Source organism: Pristis pectinata, chromosome 8 (assembly GCF_009764475.1).
Source record: "Pristis pectinata isolate sPriPec2 chromosome 8, sPriPec2.1.pri, whole genome shotgun sequence".
In the NCBI taxonomy this organism is placed as follows: Eukaryota; Metazoa; Chordata; class Chondrichthyes; order Rhinopristiformes; family Pristidae; genus Pristis; species Pristis pectinata.
In genome coordinates, this window is record NC_067412.1 from 56,677,679 (window position 1) to 56,698,012 (window position 20,334).

At 41.2% G+C, this 20,334-nt stretch overlaps 1 protein-coding gene across 1 annotated transcript in view; it reads left to right on the top strand.

The window, feature by feature from the left end:
* The window catches only part of LOC127573793 (5-hydroxytryptamine receptor 2A-like), a 220,054-nt gene that overhangs the window by 193,413 nt on the left and 6,307 nt on the right, over positions 1-20,334 (top strand). Inside the window, exon 3 of the mRNA XM_052022299.1 lies at positions 15,644-15,844. Coding sequence (XP_051878259.1) covers positions 15,644-15,844 — 201 coding nt within the window. The remainder of the gene's footprint in view (positions 1-15,643; positions 15,845-20,334) is intronic.

Below are 20,334 nucleotides of genomic sequence, written 5' to 3' on the forward strand. Positions count from 1 at the left end.
TTGTAACTGTACCCACTTCTAACATTTCCTCTGGCAGCTTGTTCCATATATCCACCACCTTCTGTGTGAAAAATTGCCCCTCAGGTCCCCTTTAAATCTTTCCCCTCTCAACCTAAACCTATGCCCTCTAAATTTAGACTTCTGTACCCTGGAAAAATGATGGTGACAATCCACCTGATCTATGCCCCTCATAATTTTATAAACCTCGATTAGGTCACCCCTTAGCTTACTTTGCTCCCAGGACAACAGTCTCAGCCTATCCAGTCTCCTTATAATTCAGGCCCTCCAATCCAAGCAACATCCTTGTGAAATTTATCTGCATGCACCCTCTCCAGCTTAATCACATCCCTCCTATAGCACGGTGACCAGAACTTCCCACAATATTCCGGCAACAGTCTCACCAACAGTTCGTACAGCTGTACATGACGTACCAGCTCTTGTCCTCAGTGCCCTGTTTGATGAAGGCAAGCCTACTACATGCTTTCTTCACCACCATGTCTAACTGTTTTGTCACTATCAGGGAACTATGTCATTGTACCCCAGCTCCCTCTGTTCTACAACACTCCCCAGGGCTCTATCATTCACTGGGTAAGTCCTGTCCTGGTTTAACTTCCCAAAATGCATCATTTTTCATTTGTCTGAGTTAAATTCTGTCTGCCATCCCTTTGCCTACTTTCCCTGTTGATCTAGATCCTGTTGTAATCATAGACAACCTTCTTCACTCTCCACCACACCAATGATGTTTGTGTCATCCACAAACTTACTAAGCACATCAACTACATTATCGTCCAAACCACTAATTATAGATGACAAACAACAGTTGACCCAGCACCAATCCCTGCTACACATGACTGGTCACAGGCCTCCCATCTGAAAAACAACCTTCCACTACCGCTCTCTGATTCCTACCACCAAGACAATTTTGTATCCACTTGGATAGCTCACCCTGGATCCCATGTGATCTCATCTTCTGGACCAGTCTACCATGTGGGACAAGTTCATGTAGACAATGTCTTCCACCCTTTCCTGTCAATCCTCTTGGTCACCTCTTCAAATAGCTCAATCAAATTCATGAGACATGATTTCCTGTGCACAAAGCCATGCTGACTATCCCTAATCAGCCCTTGACTTTCCAAATGCAGATAGATCCTGATTCTCAGAATCCCCTTCAGTGTTCTCCAACCACTGATGTTAGGCTCACCAGCAGTTCCCTGGCTTTTCCTTGTAGCCCTTCTTAAATAAAGGCACAACATTAACCACACAGTAGTCTTCCAGTACCTCATCCATGGCTAACGATGATACAAATATTTATGTAGATTTCTATGTATTCCTCAGTTTTCTCATCTGCCACACCACTATTTTGGATCTCACTCACCACCCCCCCCCGCCCTCGGCCAGGCTAGTTTAAACCCTCCCCAAGTAGCTCTAGCAAATCTCCCTGCCAGGATATTTATCTCCCTCCAGTTCAGGTGGAACCCTTCCCTTATGTTACCTCTGCCCCAGAAGAGATCCCAGTGGTCCAAGAATCTGTATCCTTCCCTCCTGCACCAGCTTTTCAGCCATGCATTCATCTGCCCTATCCTTCTATTCCTACCCTCACTAGCATGCAGCACTGGCAATAATCCAGAAATTCACCCCTTGAAGTTCTGCTTTTTAAACTTTGCCTAACTCCTTATATTCACACTGCAGGACCTCATCCCTTTTCCTACCTATGTCATTGGTACCAAAGTATACAATGACCTCTGGCTGCTCACCTTCCCCTTTGAGAATGATCTGCAACTGCTCAGAGACATCCTTGACCCAGGCACCCGAGAGGCAATGTGCTATCCTGGAGTCTTCTTCGCAGCTACAGGATGTTTACATTCAATGCATTTTTTGCTGCAAATCACGTGACAGAGTCTTTTTGCTTTTCAAATGGTGCAGAAAGGCAGCGCTCTTCAATGTTGGTGAAAGCATAGGAAGAGGGAATTTGGAGTTCACATTGTGAAATTTTTTGAAATATATCTAAAACAAGATTGTGACCTGAGGATGAGGGAAGCTGCAATACAAGAGCAACTGTATAGCTACAATACAAAAACATCCGTGTAACTACAATACAGGGCAACTGTAGAACTACAACACATTTGTATGGTGCAACAATGCATTTTAAAATCCATTAGTCTGTACAGTAAAATTACACATTTACACAGAAGATTGTCATTATTACTATTAATCTTTCATTCCAAACTTGCATTACTCTCATAATGGCACGGTAGTGTAGTGGTTAACGTGACGCTATTACAGCGCCAGCAATCGGGGTTCAATTCCCGTCACTGTCTGTAAGGAGTTTGTATGTTCTCCTGTGTCTGCATGGTTTCCTCTGGGTGCTCCGGTTTCCTCCCACATTCCAAAGACGTGTGGGTAGGTTAATTTGGGTTTAAAATGGGTGGCGCAGATCCGTTGGGCCAGAAGGGCCTGTTACCACGCTGTAAATAAAATTTAAAATTTAATTTAAAACTATATTTTCATTTAAAATCTAATCTTCCAATGTAACTGGCTGAAATGACTTTGTCCTGTTCTTTCTTAATAAGGACAGATGTTATTTAATAGTACCTGTTGCAGCTGCAATTCATTTAAAATGATATTGTAAATGAAAAGAATGCAGGTCACAACGTTCTGACGATTAACCTTTTCTGATATAGTTGTACTTTAGATGGGCTACAAACAATATACTCTGGCTACAAGCATATTGCTTTCAGGACCTGACAAAATGACATGTAGATCACCAGGTGGAAGGAGGTAACACACAAGGCCCTGCTTTCAATTAATTAATTTGTTTACTTATTTGATTTTAAGTATGTTGTCTATTATATTAAAGTTTTTGTATAGGATAAAAAGGCTTAGAGATACAGATTTAACCCTTTAACTCCCAACAGGTGCTCTGAAATGACATATGACAGAGTGTATATTTTATCAACCTCTAAGCAGTTATTGGAAGTACCTCAAAATAAGTTTCTGGAAATTAGCACTATCTAGTTCTGTTGCTGTGTTTGTTACAAAATATTGCTCAAATTCTTTGTTCCTATGTTGGTCACTAAAAGAGATCATATAGATTGGCTTCAGTATATTCATCTGAATATGTTATTAGTAAAATATCTTTGCCTCTCACTGCAAAGTGACCCCAGCATTTTACAGTTTAATGAGATGCATATATAAGATGCATTCAATAAGGTGCATATAATAGCTGCTCCTCTCAAATAAAACATACAAGGACTGTGTTCCAGAGAGCAAGAATGAATAGAGAGGGTGAATATTAAATAGGGTATGTGACTATGTAAACTTGAATAATATGAGTGTAATTTTGCCCTGTTCCTATAACTTTTAAGGTATATTAGATTTAGATTAGTTTATCGTCATATACACCAGGGTGCAATGAAATTCCTTGCTTGCGTTAAGTTCACAGAGTAAACAGTATATATGGTGGTAATAAATACAGTGAGCATGAAAAAGTGGCGCTGGAGGATGGCGACATATCATGTGCAGCCCCTCTTAAAACAGCCTCCTCTGATTGTTTTTCTTTCTTATCTATCAGATCCAGCACTGAGAAAGTCATTAGTACCAGCGCTGAAAGTCTCCTGTCAATCATCAATAAATCATTGAACCTTTCCGCAACAAAAATCTTTGCCAATCTAATTAGAGAATGAAGATACCTGCTCAAAATAACATGGTGTACAATCCAGACAATTGGAATAAACCTTGTTTGAATATTATGTGTCCTTTCTATATTATCAATACCTGGTGAACATAGAACCATAGAACCACACAGCACAAAACAGGCCCTTCAGCCCACCACGTTGTGCCATATATTTAACTGAAGACTTTGAGGTAAAACTTGTTCTTGTTAGAATGCTTTAATCTAGAAATTCTGTCACACAAAGCACTATCATATGAGCTACACAAGAGAATTTTAAGCAGGGGTGATTCACAATTGCATATGTGTGTGCATCACAATTCAAGAAATTGCGGTGTTGCATGCTATGCATGTGATCTGTTTCCAAAAAATAGGTCACAGGATGTGAGAAATGGCATAAATGGTGTGCGGCAAATGATTAGCACATTTCCAAGCACAAGTTCACAGCTGGCAAACATTGCAAGCATTCCACAGAGACTTCCTGTCTAGCTGCTGCTGTGTGTATGTCAGCCTGTTCTGGGCTACCATGCCTGTGCACTGTAGGGCAGAAGTACAGAATGCACTGGAGCTTATATGCAGTCGTGTCTGACCTCTCGCTCCATCCTTATATGCATCATTGTGTCCTGTAAATTACTGCGCCTCGAGGCTGGATACACTACATACCTGAATTCATAGCTTTATGGCATCCATGGATGGTTCTGTGGTACATCTAACACAGCCCATTCATCTGAAAAGGGTCTCTGACCTTAATTTGAAAAGGTAAATGAAGGTATGTTTAAAAAATTTAGATGTCTTTATTTTTGTACATATTCATGTTTTAATTAATTAACTATAATTTAGTATGATTAACAATAAATGTATTATTTTTATATTTTACAAGTTTGCTCCCATTTGCAGTCTTCTTCTAAGGCAGTCCCTCAGAATTGAGTGTGACTTGCTTCCACTACAGTTCTGTGGGAATTGAGATAGCTGATGAGGCCAATGGAGAGTCCACAAATTCTGTCACAAGTGGAGCTGGCTGATGGGGTAGTTGGGAGTAGGTACTCTCCTTCCATTGTTTAGTCTAGGCATGTATGTGCTCCTAACAAATGAGCTCAAGGTTAGAGTAGCACCCTGAATGCTGCTGCTCCATTTTACGTAATCCTGGTCCAGGATATTTCACAAGTCACTGGGGGCTTCCACACATCTTCCAGGAGTCTTTGAGAATGTCCTTTGATCATTTCTTCTGATAATCCTTTGTCATGACAGAAATTGGAGCAGAGTATCTGTTTTGAGAGTCTGGTATCAGGCATGATGTGACCTCAGCATCTGAGAAACCTGAGTATAAGAAGGGCCTCAATGCTTATGATATTAGTCTGGGTGAGGACACTGATGCCGGTTTACTTATCCACTTAGATTTGGAGGATTTTGCAAAAACAACATTGGTGGTAACTCTCCATTTCAATGAGATGTTTGCTGCAGGAAGTCCATGTCTCACTAATTTGAACAGAGATCAACACAGAATACTGCTGAAAATGGGAAGCAGAAAGGTTAGCCTGAATGGTATAGGAGTCCTTAAAAAAAGAGGTCAATGGAACTTCAAGATGAAACATTGACTTGCAGCATTTCCACTAAGGTATAGAGCAATGCCACACTCCATGACAAGATACAATTATCCAGAAATAGTGATGTACAGGAGACTCAGAATACCGAGTTTTCTTTATCTCTACTTGGAAGGAAAAAAAGGAAGAAAAGCAATTTAAACAGAATAAACATCACAACACCATTCACAAGGAAAAGATCAGTCTTCTTGATATAATTCATGTACTGAGACCTCCCAGCAGGTCAGAGGTGATGAGATGGAAAGGTGAGGACACAGTGAAAGTTTACTGGTACAAGAATATTTTAGAAAGGATTGGTAAGAGATTCAGTGAAGCTCACCCAGAGTCATAGACAGATATGGCACTGAAACAGGCCCTTCAGACATCTATATTTACACTAATTCTGTTATTCTCCCCCCATTCCAAATGACTCCTCCACCCCCAAATTCTACTGTTCATCTACAGACTATGGCCAATTTACAGTGACCATTAACCTACTAACCTGCATGTCTTTGAACGTGGGAGGGAACTGAAGCACCTGGAGGATACACATGCGGTCACAGAGAGAATGTGCGTACTCCACACAAACAGCATCAGAGGTTAGGATTGTATCCAGGTCATTGGAGCTGTGAGGCAGCAGCTCTACCAGCTGTGCTGTGCTTGACAACCAAGAAAGTACCAAAGAAGATTGTGAGATCAAAGATATTTTCAAAATGAACATTGACAGTTGTTCACAAAGAGCCAACACAAAAGCATGGTAAAAACATGATTTCAATACAAGCAGCGCCAAAACAGCTGTGAGAAAAGCAGTCTAAAAAACATGACTCTACAAAATGTTTGAAATTTGTAATTATGTTTAATCAATTAAAGCCTACTTTTTCTTCAGAGAAGATGTAGCATATGCAAGTATGTGCATTGTTGCATTGTCATTTGCAATGTGTCATGTCGAGTGTGCATTAGCAATCTCTGATGAAGCCTTGAATACACTAAACATAGTTTGCTTGAAGACTTTGTAATTTAAACATATCAGTCTGTACGTCCTCCAATAGACTATGCTGGAGAATAAGAACTCTGTTAACTGAGTGTACATACACAGTAGTGCTCAGAATTCCTCATGGTTATCCAAGGTAGATCTAACCAGTTTTGTATAACTGTGGCATAACCTTTTACCTCATTCTATTCTTGTCCTCTCGATATCAACCATTAGCATTTTGATCTTTTATTTTATACATATCCATCTCTTTTCTGTGACCTATATATAGAGATCCCTAAATATCTTAGAAATTTCACTACTTCTAACTTTTCACCCATTAGAGGCTACTGTCTCTGATCTGTTTTAGGTCCAAAATAGTTGCCCTCACATTTACTTAAGGATAGGTGGTAGCCATTCCACACAACCAGTTCATGCTCCATCAGGCCTCATCCTGCCTTTCCTTTAGTGCTCTTCATCCTCATAAACCTGTCCAACTCCTTTAACTGTGTCTGTACTATTCATCTCAACCACTCCCTGTTTTTGTGTTCCACATTTTCACTACTCTTTGGATAAAATAGTTTATTCCAAATTTCTTATATTGACGGGAACTATCAATATAGGGAATTCAGGTTATAGGGAGTTCTTGGTGACTATCCCATATTGATGGTTTCTGGTTATGCTCTTCTCCACAAGTGGAAACTTTCTGTGTGTATCCACTCTGAAACCTTGCATTGCTTTAAAGATTTCTGCACCCACCTCTCATCCTTCTCTAGTCAAGAAAAAAGATTCAGTCTGTTCAACCTTTCCTGAAACATATCCCCTTGCATTTCAGGTATCATCTTTGTAAACCTTCTCAGCAATATCCCCACTTTCTCTATCTCCATTTTCTTATATGGTGACCAGAACAATATACAATGCTCTAAACAAAGTTAGATACAGGTATAGCATAACCTCCCTACCTTTCACATCAATGCCCCTAGAACGCCACGAGGTAATGTTGCAGCTCTAATATTGCAGCTCACATTTAGACCACACTTAGAATAGTGTGTTCATTTCTGGTTGCCTCACTATTGGAAGGATGTGGAAGTTTTAGAAAGGGTGCAGAGGACAGTTACCAGGATGCTACCTGGATTGGGGAGCATGCCTTACGAGGATAGGCTGAGTGAGCAGGGCTTTTCTCTTTGGAGCGAAGGAGGATGAGAGGTGACCTGATAGAGGTGTACAAGAAGATAAGAGGTAAATATCGAGTGGACGGCCAGACACTTTTTCCCAGGGTGGAAATGGCTAAAGTGAGGGGGCAGAATTTTAAGGTGATTGGAGGAAAGTACAGAGGGGATATCAGAGGTAAATTTTTTACACGGAGAGTGGTGGGTGCGTGGAATGCACTGCCGGGGTGCTGGTAGAGGCAGATACAAAAGGGACATTTAAGAGACTCTTAGATAGGCACATGGATGATAGAAAAATGGAGGGGTATGTGAGAGGGAAGGGTTAGATTGATCTTAGAGTAGGCTAAAAGGTTGGCACAACATCATGGGCCAAAGGTCCTGTGCTGCGCTGTAATGTTCTACGTTCTAAATAAACCATAGTGCCTGGTTTACTTTTCTGTGGAACTGCTAACCTGTGCTACCGCTTTTAGTTATTGGTGTATTACTCCAACGTCCCTTTTTTCTCTACCTTATCTAGGTTTGGTCCTTCCAAGTAGTACGTGACTTCTTCATTCTGCCTACCAAAATGTTCCACCAGCATTTATAATTTGACTTCATTTGTCAGTGATTTTCCCATTCTGCTTATTAATGTTCTCCTGTAATTTGTATTGACCATCGTCGCACCCCATCACCATCAATATTGTATCATCTGTAAATGTAATAATTGTATTTGAGATTTTATGGTCTAAATCATGAACCTTGAGTTCTCCCCGTGATCATGTGGGTGTTCTGGTTTTCTCCCACATCCCAAAATCATGCAGATTGTGAGGTTAATTAGCCACTGTAAATCGCACGTAGCGTGTACAAGAATGATAGGATTTGATGGGAAGGTGGGTCAGTGTGGATTTGTTGGCAGAGCAACCGATTTCTGTTTGGTATGTCTCTATTAGAATCGGAATCAGAATCCGGTTTATTATCACGGGCTTATATGGCGTGAAATTTGTTGTTTTGTGGCAGTATTACAATGCATAAAAATTACCATAAATGACAAAATAAATAAATAGTGCAAAAAACAAGAATAACGAGGTAGTGTTCATGGGTTCATGGACTGTTCAGAAATCTAATAGCGGAGGGGAAGAAGCTGTCCTAAATCATTATGTGTAGGTTTTCAGGCTCCTGTACCTTCTCCCCGGTGGTAGTAATGAGAAGAGGGCATGTCCCAGATAGTGAGGATCCTTAGTGATGGATGCCACCTTCTTGAGGCACCGCCTCTTGAAGATCTTCTTGATGGTGGGGAGCATTGTGCCTGTGATGGAGCTGGCTGAGTCTACAACTCTCTGCAGCCTCTTGCGATCCTGTGCATTGGAGCCTCCATACCAGCCGGTGGTGCAACCAGTCAGAATGCTCTCCATCGCACATCTATAGAAATTTGCAAGAGTCTTTGGTGACATACCAAATCTCCTCAAACTCTTAATGAAGTAGAGTCACTGGCGTGCCTTCTTTGTGATTGCATCAATGTGTGGGGCCCAGGATAGATCCTCCAAGATTTTGATGCACAGGAACTTGAAGCTGCTCACACTTTCCACCACTGACCCCTCAATAAGGACTAGTATGTGTTCTCCTAGTTTCCCCTTCCTGAAGTCCACAATCAATTCCTTGGTCTTGTTGATGCTGAGTGCGAGGTTGTTGTTGCGACACCGCTCAACCAGCTGAGCTATCTCACTCCTGTACGCCTCCTCGTCGCCATCTGAATTTTTATCAACAACAGTGGCATCATCTCTGAATTTTGTAGATGGCATTTAAGCTGTGCTTAGCTACACATTCATGAGTGTAGAGAGAGTAGAGCAGTGGGCTAAGCTCGCATCCTTGAGGTGCACCCGTGTTGATTGTCAGCTAGGAGGAGATGTTATTACCGATCCGTACTGATAAGTTGTGAGTAGCAGTGGTCCTGAAGTGATTCTTGTGGAATGCCATTACCGATCTTCCTCCAACTCCTTGTTTTCTGGTGTAATGCCAACTAGCAATCCATTCTGCTACTTATCCTGTGACCTTATTTATGGGAGCATCTTGTCAAAAGCTTTTTGTTTATCTAGATGAGTTACATCCACAGCATTATTGTTATAATTCTCTCTGTTACCCCTTCAAAATATAAATAAATTTGGTTAAGCAAGATTTGCCCTTTTGAAATCCATACTCACTATTCATTATTATACTTTTTGTTTGTTGATGTTCTTTTGCTCTCTCCTTAAGAAGCAAGTTTATTTTTCCTAGCATCAATGTTAAGCTGTCTGGTTTATATATCGATCCATCTTTCTAAATATGGGTATTATATTAGCTACCACCGGTTTTTTGGCATTAAATATTTTCCTAACTAATTATTATGAGTAGTAATTTTTTCCTCAGAACATTTGAACCCAGGGTTTTATCTTTATGAATTGACTATTTTATATATCTCCTCTTTCCATTTTAAATGCTGTTACCATATTTCTCATCTCATCATCCAATGTCATGTCCCTCTGTTCAATCTCTTTGGTAAAATACCAAAGTGAAATAATGACTTAATATTTCTGCCACCATCCCCGCCTTAAATCCATTCACCACCATTTCATCCATTTGCTCTAGTTACTAATATCTCTGTAAATAATATTTACAATAATGTAAATTGCCATTTACAATACTTAAAATGCCAACTGTCTTTGTTTTATTGGCATACTTGGATATACTATCCACTTTCCCATTACTAAGTAAATGTAGATATCAAGAGAGAAGATGAGTTGGAGCTGTTAGAAAATATTAGGACAGATAAGTCCCCGGGACCTGACGGAATATTCCCCAGGCTGCTCCGCGAGGTGAGGGAGGAGATTGCTGAACCATTGGCTAGGATCTTTGAGTCCTCATTGTCCACAGGAATGGTACCGGAGGTTTGGAGGGTGGCAAATGTTGTCCCCTTATTCAAAAAAGGTAGTAGGGATAGTCCAGGAAATTATAGACCAGTGAGCTTTATGTCTGTGGTGGGCAAGCTGTTGGAAAGGATTCTTAGAGATAGGATCTACGAGCATTTAGAGAATCATGGACTGATTAGGGACAGCCAGCATGGCTTTGTGAAGGGCAGATCATGTCTCACAAGCCTGATAGGATTCTTTGAGGAGGTGACCGGGCAAATTGAAGAGGGTAGTGCTGTAGTTGTGGTCTACATGGATTTTATTGAGGCATTTGACAAGGTTCCACATGGTAGGCTTCCTCAGAAGGTCAGAGGGCATGGGATCCAGGGATGCTTGGCCGTGTGGATTCAGAATTGGCTTTCCTGTAGAAAGCAGGGGGTTGTGGTGGAGGGAGTGCATTCAAATTGGAGGGCTGTGACTAGCGGTGTTCCACAAGGATTGGTTCTGGGACCTCTACTTTTCATAATATTTATTAATGAGTTGGATGAGGGGGTGGAAGGGTGGGTTAGCAAGTTTGCAGATGATACAAAGTTTGGTGGTGTTGTGGATAGTGTGGAGGACTGTCGAAGATTGCAGAGGGATATTGATAGGATGCAGAGCTGGGCTGAGAAGTGGCAGATGGAGTTCAATCCGGAGAAGAGTGAGGTCGTACACTTTGGAAGGACAAACTCCAAGGTGGAGTACAAGGTTAATGGCAGGATTCTTGGTAGTGTGGAGGAGCAGAGGGATCTGGGGGTTTATATCCACAGATCACTGAAAGTTGCCTCACAGGTGGATTGGGTAGTTAAGAAAGCTTAAGGGATGTTAGCCTTCATAAGTCGTGGGATCGAGTTTAAAAGCAGTGAGGTAATGATGCAGCTCTACAAAACTCCGGTTAGACCACACTTAGAGCACTGTGTCCAGTTCTGGTCAAGTTGTGGAAGGATGTGGAAGCATTGGAAAGGGTCCTGAGGACATTTACCAGGATGCTGCCCAGTTTGGAGAGTATGGATTATGAGGAGAGACTAAGGGAGCTAGGGCTTTACTCTTTGGAGAGAAGGAGGATGAGGGGAGACTTGATAGAGGTATACAAATTATTAAGAGGAGTAGATAGCCAGCGCCTCTTTCCCAGGGCACCAATGGTCAATACAAGAGGACATGGCTTTAAAGTAATGGGTGGGAAGTTCAAGGGAAATATCAGAGGGAGGTTTTTTACCCAGAGAGTGGTTGGTGCATGGAATGCGCTGCCTGGGGTAGTGGTGGAGGCAGGTACATTGGTCAAGTTCAAGAGATTGTTAGATAAGCATCTGGAGGGATTTAAAATAGGGGGATATGTGGGAGGAAGGGGTTAGATAGTCTTAGGTGAGGTTTAAAGGTCAGCACAACATCGTAGGCCAAAGGGCCTGTATTGTGCTGTATAGTTCTATGGTTCTATGGTTCTAAGTTATTCTTGATATGCTAATGACAAATATTAACAGGACATGTACAGTAAATGGCGGGGACCTCAGGAGTATTGAGTACAGAGGGATTTAGGGTTCAAGTTCACATCTCCCTAAAAATGGTAAAACAGGTGTTTAGGGTAGTGAAGAAGGCATTCAGCATATTTGCCTTCAGTGGCTAAGACATTGAGTATAAGAGTTGGAATGTCATTTTGCAGCTGTACAAAGCATTAGTCAGGCCATACTTGGAGTATTGTATGCAGTTCTGGTGACGACACTACAGGAAGGTTGGGCTAGCAGTAGAAAGAGTGCAGAAGAGATTCACCAGAATATTGCCAGAAATATAGCACTTCACTTAAGTGGAGTGATTGGATAGACTGGATTTATTCTCACTGAAATTTAGGAGCCTGAAGAGTCACCTTATAAAGGTTTCTAAAATTATGAGCGGCATAGGTAGGATTGATAGTCTTTTTCCTAGCCTGGAGGAGTCTAAAACTTGAGAGAATCGGCTTAAAGTGAGAGGAAAGAATCTTTAGGGGATCTGAAGGGCAAGTTTTTTCACACAGAGGACAGTGGGTATATGAAATAAGCTGCCAGAGGAAGTGATAGAAGCAGGTACAATTACAACACTTAAAAGGCATTTGGACAGGTACTTGGATAAGAAGGGAGTAGAGGGAGATGGGCCAAACATAGGAAAATGGGATTAGCATGGATAGGCATCATGATCAGCATGGACAGAGGGGCCATTTCTCTGCTGTATAATTCAATATGTTGAATATTTGCAACACCAATGTTAATCACAAGATGCCATTTGAGTGTTTCTATATAACGTCCCTATTATATAACATCTCCTGCTCACTATTTTTGCCACCTCTTTAAAAATTTAAACTATTTCATCTACCTGACCAACCCTTGATTTTCTCGATCAACAGTAAACTTACAAGGTGTTCAATTAATCTCTTCTTAATGATTCTTAATCATCCTTAACTCAAGTAATTTGCTCCTAATAGATATTAAGCTAATTGATTTATAATTCCCTGTTTATCCTCTCTCACCTTCGTTAACTAGGAACTTTTCTAAACTAAGGGAACACAACCTAATCAAGAGCAACACACAACAAATACTAGAAGAACTCAACAGGTCAGGTAGCATCTATGGAGAGAAAAGAACATTTGATGTTTCGGGCTGAGACGCTTCATCAGAATTGGAAAGAAAGAGGGCAGAAGCCAAAATAAAAGGGTGGGGGGAAGGGGAGGAGCACTAGCTGGTGGGTGATAGGTGAATCCAGGTGAGGGGGGAAAAGTATGTTGGGGGGGTGAGTGGGAATGATGTGGGAAGCTGGGAGGTGATAGATGGAAGAGTCAAAGGGCTGAACAAGATAGAATCTGATAGGAGAGGACAGTGGACCTTGGAATAAAGGGAAGGAGGTGGGGAAGCTAAGGGAGGAAGGTGTGGGTGATGGGCAGGTTGTGAGGGTGGGGGTGGGGGAGGGGAAAGAGAAGCGGTGAAGGGGCCAGAGGGATAAGGGAAAACCAAGGGGGGGGGGGAAGAAACCAAAGGGGGGGAAGGGAGAAACCGAAGGGGGGGAAGGGAAACCAAAGGGGGGGAGCAGTGGGAATGGTTACCAGAAGTTAGAGAAATTGATGTTGATGCTGTCAAGTTGGAGACTACCAAGAAGGAATATGAGGTGTTGTTCCTCTAATCTGCGTTTAGCCTCAACTAGGCAGTAGAGGAGGACATGGACAGACATGTCAGTGTGGTAATCGGAAGTGGAATTAAAATGGCTGGTCACCAGAAGGTCCTGGCTGTTCTGGCGGATGGAGCAAAGGTGCTCGACAAAGCGATTCCTCCAATCTGCATTGGGTCTCACCAATGTAGAGGAGGCTGCACTGGATGCAATAAATGACACCGGTGGATTCATATGTGAAGCACTGCTTCACCTGGAAGGACTGAATGATCATTGTTAAGGCCTTGTTATGAAGTCTCACAATCTATTTAATTCTTAAAGATTGGCATCTGTCACAGATTCTCTCTCCAAGTGGTTGATAATGAAGTTTAGCCTGTGTTTTATTTCGTAGTCTGCATGTGGATATTAAACTGTGCCCCATGCTTGGAAGTGTTTTCTTATTAACATGCCAATTTTTTGAGTTAAGATCTCTGAGACTGCAAGACAATAAAGAATGTTGAAATTCCACCATAACTCTGGCACAGGTATAGAAAGCACATGGCACAAAGAGAATGTTCAGTCGATCACAAAATCAAAAAACTGCTAATCCTAGAAACGAAATAAAAACAGAAAATGCTGGGAGCATTCAGAAGGTCAGGCAGCATCTGTGGAAAGGGACACAGGGTTAATGTTTCATAATTAATGAAAGGTCTGCAACCCAAAATGTCAACTCTGTTTCTCTTTCCACAGATGCTGCTTAATTTTCCGAGTGTTTCCCGTAGTTTATTTTTCAATTTATCAGAAAGTTATATCTTCATGAGGTGAGAACAATGTTATTGTTTCCCTCTCTTTCTAAGTAGTTGCTGCATTTGATTCCTGGCTACTGTGTGCTGCAGTGGTAAAAGATATGTTCTCTTGGGTCCTAAATAATGATTAAAGATATGGAAGAGCTGTCTCACATCATGGGTTTGACGACACGGGCCTGACAACTGATGGTTCAACAAGCTCCTATATGCTCTTCTTCTGCTCTGTTTACTGGGTATGGAAGGGAGGCCAAGGATGATGGACATTTAGATTTATAGTTTAGCTTCATTTTGGAAAATAGAATTTGCTGAAAATGGTGTGTGAATTATGTACTCTATAATTAATGTGAAAATCACCAAATAATGTGGCAAGGGAAAAATACCCCATAAAATAATCATCTGTACCTAACTCCCCTTGTTGGTTTCATGAACTTGCTGTATTTGCAAAACAATTGCTCATCAAACCTTCTGCAAGAAGTCTAGTAATATGTTGGGGAATTACCCTTTTAACATTGTGATCCTTGGTAACAGTTGCTCTGGAAATGAACACTTAAAAGCAAAGAATCTCAGTCCTTCAGGCACTAACTTTTTGAAGATTTTAAGGATGTAATTCTTTAAATTTGTTTTCCTCCTTTCTCTTTCCCTGAATCCAATCTTTCTTTCTCTCTTTCTCTTTCTATACTTGATTTGAACTTGAATTTACTCAGTCTTAATTTGAGCATCTTTCTCTATTTATTTCAGGATCAGGTTTATTGTCACTGACATATGTCGTGATATTTGTTGTTTTTCGGCAGCAGTACAATGCAAGACTTAAAAATTACTATAAGTTACAAAAATAAATGAATAAATAGTGCAAAACGCTGTACTGTTTACTGCTCCACCTAACTCTCTTTACTTTGATCAATATACTGTTGGTTGTGTAATTCATCAGGTTTTCAGATGCCTGTTGTCTTTGCCATATTGTTGTCAGCTTGTATTGACAACAATTTGACAAAGAAAGGACAACATTGAAGCAACAAGATGAGACGCCCCTGCCTTATCAAACTGGACTGAGGTACAACTATTAGATGATAAAAAGAGTACTGATGCTTTTTGCAAACAAAGCCTTGGACAGAATATATACTTTATCTTTTGCAATTTCCTAATATAAACAATACCATGTTATGGGTTCCCTCCCCAGGAGTTTGCTTACCATTGCGTTTTCTAAAAATCACATTGGAAACATAATTTTTTCAACATGGCACATTACTGCTGATCTCCAAGTCTTGGGGGCTGTCACTTGAGGGATAACTGGAAAAGAATTAGAATAAGTGTAAACTCTAAGTATTCTAACTGGAAGGAGGTCTGAACTGTCCTGTAAGCCACGCATAGTTCACAGAATGAACGATGAGGGGGGAAAGCAGAGGGATTAATGAACTCTTATAATCTGAATGGTTTGTGTTTCAGACAACACCTGGCCTTTCCCAGAAAAGCTGTGTCCCATCTGGATTTATTTGGATGTTCTCTTTTCTACTGCATCCATCATGCATCTGTGTGCAATATCATTGGATCGTTACATTGGAATTCGGAATCCTATTGAGCACAGCCGCTTCAACTCACGAACCATAGCTATTATAAAAATCACTGCAGTCTGGACCATTTCAATTGGTAAGTATTACTTCTTCTTCTAGTCTGGTTGTAACTGCTTATTTGTTTCCATGAGTGAGTCACTGTTCTCAGTCAAATCAATCCATTCCTCACTACTCCATTATATAGAACTCAAAATACTGCATGCCCCAGATATTTATGTTTTTTCCTCTTGATTTCTACCCGCTAATTTGACAATTTCTTTAAAACCCATCATCTCTGTTTTCATTCCTTTGCAATAGAAAGTAGCCTGGAATGTAATATGAGCAAAATTAACAACTACTCACTTACCTACATAACAATATGTTTGATATACTCCCAAAGATTCGATCTTCCTGCTGTTTGGTTGCTGAGGGAGGTAATGAAGCGGCATTGCCTTGTCCCTTCCGATGGTTGGCACAGAAATGAGGGAATCAGGGCTGGAGTCCAGGTGACAGGTGTGGTGAGGAAGTTGAGGAGATAGTGGTTGGAATGGAAGCTGTTGTTCGTGTTGGTCCCGCTTGATTAATTAAATAAGAGTATTTCCACTTCCCCACAAAGACGTTCTCACAGAACTAGGGAGAGAAAGTATGTTGCTGGAGAAGAATAGGGTCATTGATGGGATTGTAGACCAAGCAGGAGTGTTATTCTGTTGTTGTTGCTGTAACAGGGAGTCAGATTCACGAATTTTGATCAGGCTGCTTTAGGTTAATAGAAAGGCAGGAAAACCAATGAAAGTTAGGAATGGGAGGTCAAGCAAGATGAGCCATGAGCTGCCTGCAAAGTGAACGTCTTTAGATGAGAAAGGCAAATTAAAGTCAAACTGTAGTGAACCAGAGCCAGAGGTGATGTTGGATCGATGTGGTTTTAATGAGAAAAAAACAGAAAATGCCAGAAATACTTAGCAGGTCAGGCCGCATCTGTGGGAAGAGAAACAGAGTTAATGTTTCAGGTCATCGGAACTGAAAAGGAAGCAAAAAAAAACTTGTAAAGCTACAGGCAGGGTGGGGGAGGGGGAAAAGCTTTAGTAGGGTAAAACCAGGGTAACCATGAGGATAAACTGTAAACTATGTTATCAGGTCAATGACTGAATGGGAGTGGTTAGAGATTGAGAACATAGACAGGAGACTGCAGGAGTTGCAGAATGCCGAGCAGGACGACATTCCTAGCAGGTCAGGCTGTGTGTGTCTTCCAACCCCAGAGACTAAACAGAAGCGGAAAAAGGGGAAAAAAAACAAAGTGAGCTAATATTACAGATGATTGACTGATACTGACTGAGAAATCAAGTTACCTGAAGTTGTAGAATTCAATATTGAGTCCAGAAGGCAATAGTGTGCCCAGGTGGAAAATAAGGTGCTGTTCCTCAAGCTTGCATCAGGCCTCATTGTAAGAGTACAGGAGGCCACAGGCCAATAGGTCAGTGTGGGAGTGGGACAGAGAATTTAAGTGACAGACAATGAGAAGTTCAGGGTCACTCCTGCAGAATGAACTCAGGTGTTCCACAAAGCGATCAGCCAATCTGCGTTTGATTTCTTCAACATAGAGGAGACCGCATTGTGAACACCAAATGCAGTACACTAGATTGGAAGAAGTGCAGGTTCTGATTCACCTGGAAACACTGTTTGGGTCCTTTGGTGGTGGGAAGGGAAGAGGTAAAAGGGCAAGTGTTGCATCATCTGTGGTTGCAAGGGAAAGTGCTGTAAGAAGGGTGGTGGGGGGCTGATTGGTTGGAACAGATGAGTGAACCGGAGAGTCACAAAGGGAACGGCCCCTGCAAACTGCTGAAAAGGGAGGAGAGGGAAAGATATCTCCAGTGGTGGAATCTCTTTGAAGATGGCAGAAATTGTAGAGAATGATCTGTTGAATGCAGAGGCCAGTGCAGAGGAAGGTGAGGACCAGGGAAACTCTATCCTTGTTTTTTTTTTATTTTCATTTTGTGATTTTACTGGGATTCATTTAAGCATTGAAATTGTTTTCATGAGCAGCTGGTGAAATTCTACTTTAGATATTAAAATTCAGCCATTTGTCTACTTACTATTTTCAAATTTTCACATGATATTTGGCTCATCATAGAGTCACAGAGAGATACAGAATGGAAACAGGCCTTTTGACCCATCTAGTCTGTACTGACCATCAACCACCCATTCATACTAATCCTACATTAATCCTTTTTTTTAATTCTCCCCACATTCCCATCAACTTCCCCCGAATTCTACCACTCACCTCTGCACTACGGACAATTTACAGTGGCCAATTAACCTACCAACCAACAGATCTCTGGGATGTGGGAAGAAAGAGGAATACCAAGGTCATAGGGAGAATGTGCAAACTCCACATAGACAGCACCTGAGGTCAGGATTGAACCCGGGTCTCTGGCAATGCAAGGCAGCAGCCCTACCAGCTGCGCCAGTGTGCTGCCCACAAGTCTCAAGTCTATTTGGTCTATGTCGGCCCTCAGAGAGATCTATTAATCTGTTCTCCCACTTATTTCCCTGAAAGCTATTCTCTCTCACATGCCCGTCAAATCCACCCTGACATTTAGCAGCCAGTGACATAAAATGTGACTTACTGTAACCACTTAACTACTGTAACCACTTAACTTATCATCCAGCATGTCTTTTGGGTGGAAACCATAGGAACCCAAGGGAAACCCATGTAGTCAGAGGGAAAATGTGCCTACTCCACACAGACAAAACCAGAGCTCAGGATTGACTCTCGGTTACTGGAGCTGTGAGGCAACAGCACTACGTGCTGCGTCACTGTGCTGCCCTCTGTGTACTTATGCGATATACATTCTGCAATAGCACTTTTAAATTATCTACAGATTTTGTCCTGTGAAGGAAAAACTTTAGGGCATAAATGATGGAAGCTGTTTGTATTTATGTACAACCACTGGATTACTGTTTATCCATGTTGTTTACTCCTTCCCAGGTCATGATTTGTCAACAACAGGCAGAAAAAGTACAGCAATTTACTATGATTTCTAATAAGCTGGTGAGTCTAAGGTCACCTCCAACAATGATCTGTACAGCATTTCAGTAAAACATAGTAAAACACAGTACAACATAGTAAAAACTAACAACGGTCAGGAAATTCACTCAAAGTGATGGTCAGGAAATTCACTAATAACAACAGTCAGGTAATTCATTGGTATCGATGGTCAGGTAGTTCACCAACAATGATCATCAAGTAATTCATTCTTTGAAAAAAAAACTTCAAAGACGGTGACGTAATTCATTGACTGATTTTGCTGGCAAGGTAATTCCTGATAGTGACAGGTAATTCACTGAGATCAACAGTCAGGTAATTCATTCAATGATAAAAACGGTTAGGTAATTCATTCACTGATAACAACCATCAGGTAATTCATTCATTGATAATTAAATTTAAAATTTAAACTTTATTTACAGCGTGGTAACAGGCCATTCCAGCCCAACGAGTTCACGCCACCCATTTTAAACCCCCAAATTAACCTACCCATACGTCTTTAGAATGTGGGAATAAACCGGAGCACCCGGAGGAAACCCACGCAGACACGGGAGAATATATAAACTCCTTACAGACGGCGATGGGAATCGAACCCCGATCGCTGGCGCTGTAATAGCGTCGCGCTAACCGCTACGCTACCATGCCGCCCTGAAGGTCAGCTAATTCATTCATTGATAAATGCAATCAAATAAGTCATTCACTGATAACAACAGTCAGGGAATTAATTCATTGATAACTATGGTCAGATAATTTATACACTGGTGACAATGACCTGGCCATTGTTATCAGTGTATAAATTATCTGACTGTAGTTCTTCACCCAAAATGACCTGATGTATGGTCAGGTAATTCATTCACTGACGCTGACCGTCAGGTAAATTGCCGATAACAGTGGACAAGTAATTCATTCTTTCACAACAACCATCAGATAATGCAATGATAGCAATGGTCAGGTGGTTCATTCAATGAAAATGATAGTCAGGTGATTCACTCACCAATAACTACGTTCAGATAATTCATTCACTGACAACGGTCATGTAATTCATTCTCTAATAAAAATGGTCAGGTAATTCACTGATAAAGGCGGTCAAGTGATACAATGATAGTCAGGTAATACAGTAATAATGATAGTCAGGTAATTCGTTCATTGATAACAAACATCCGGTAATTCACTGATAACGATGGTCAGGTAGTTCTTTCACAGAAAATTATGGTCAGGTAATTCATCACTGATAACAACAGCCAGATCTGGTAATTCATTGACAGATAATGATGTTGGGTGATTAACTCACTGGTAACGACCGTCAGATAATTCACTGATCACGATGGTCAGGTAATTCATTCACTATAATGACAACAACTGAAAACAACAGTGAGGTAATTCATTCACTAATAACGACAGTGAGGTAATGCGCAGATATCCACAGTCAGGTTACTCATGTACTGTTGATGATGGTCATGTAATTCACTGGTAACAACGGTCAGGATACTCATTCACTGTTAATGATGGTCAGGTCTTTTCCTGTTACCCTCGTGGTTTCAACA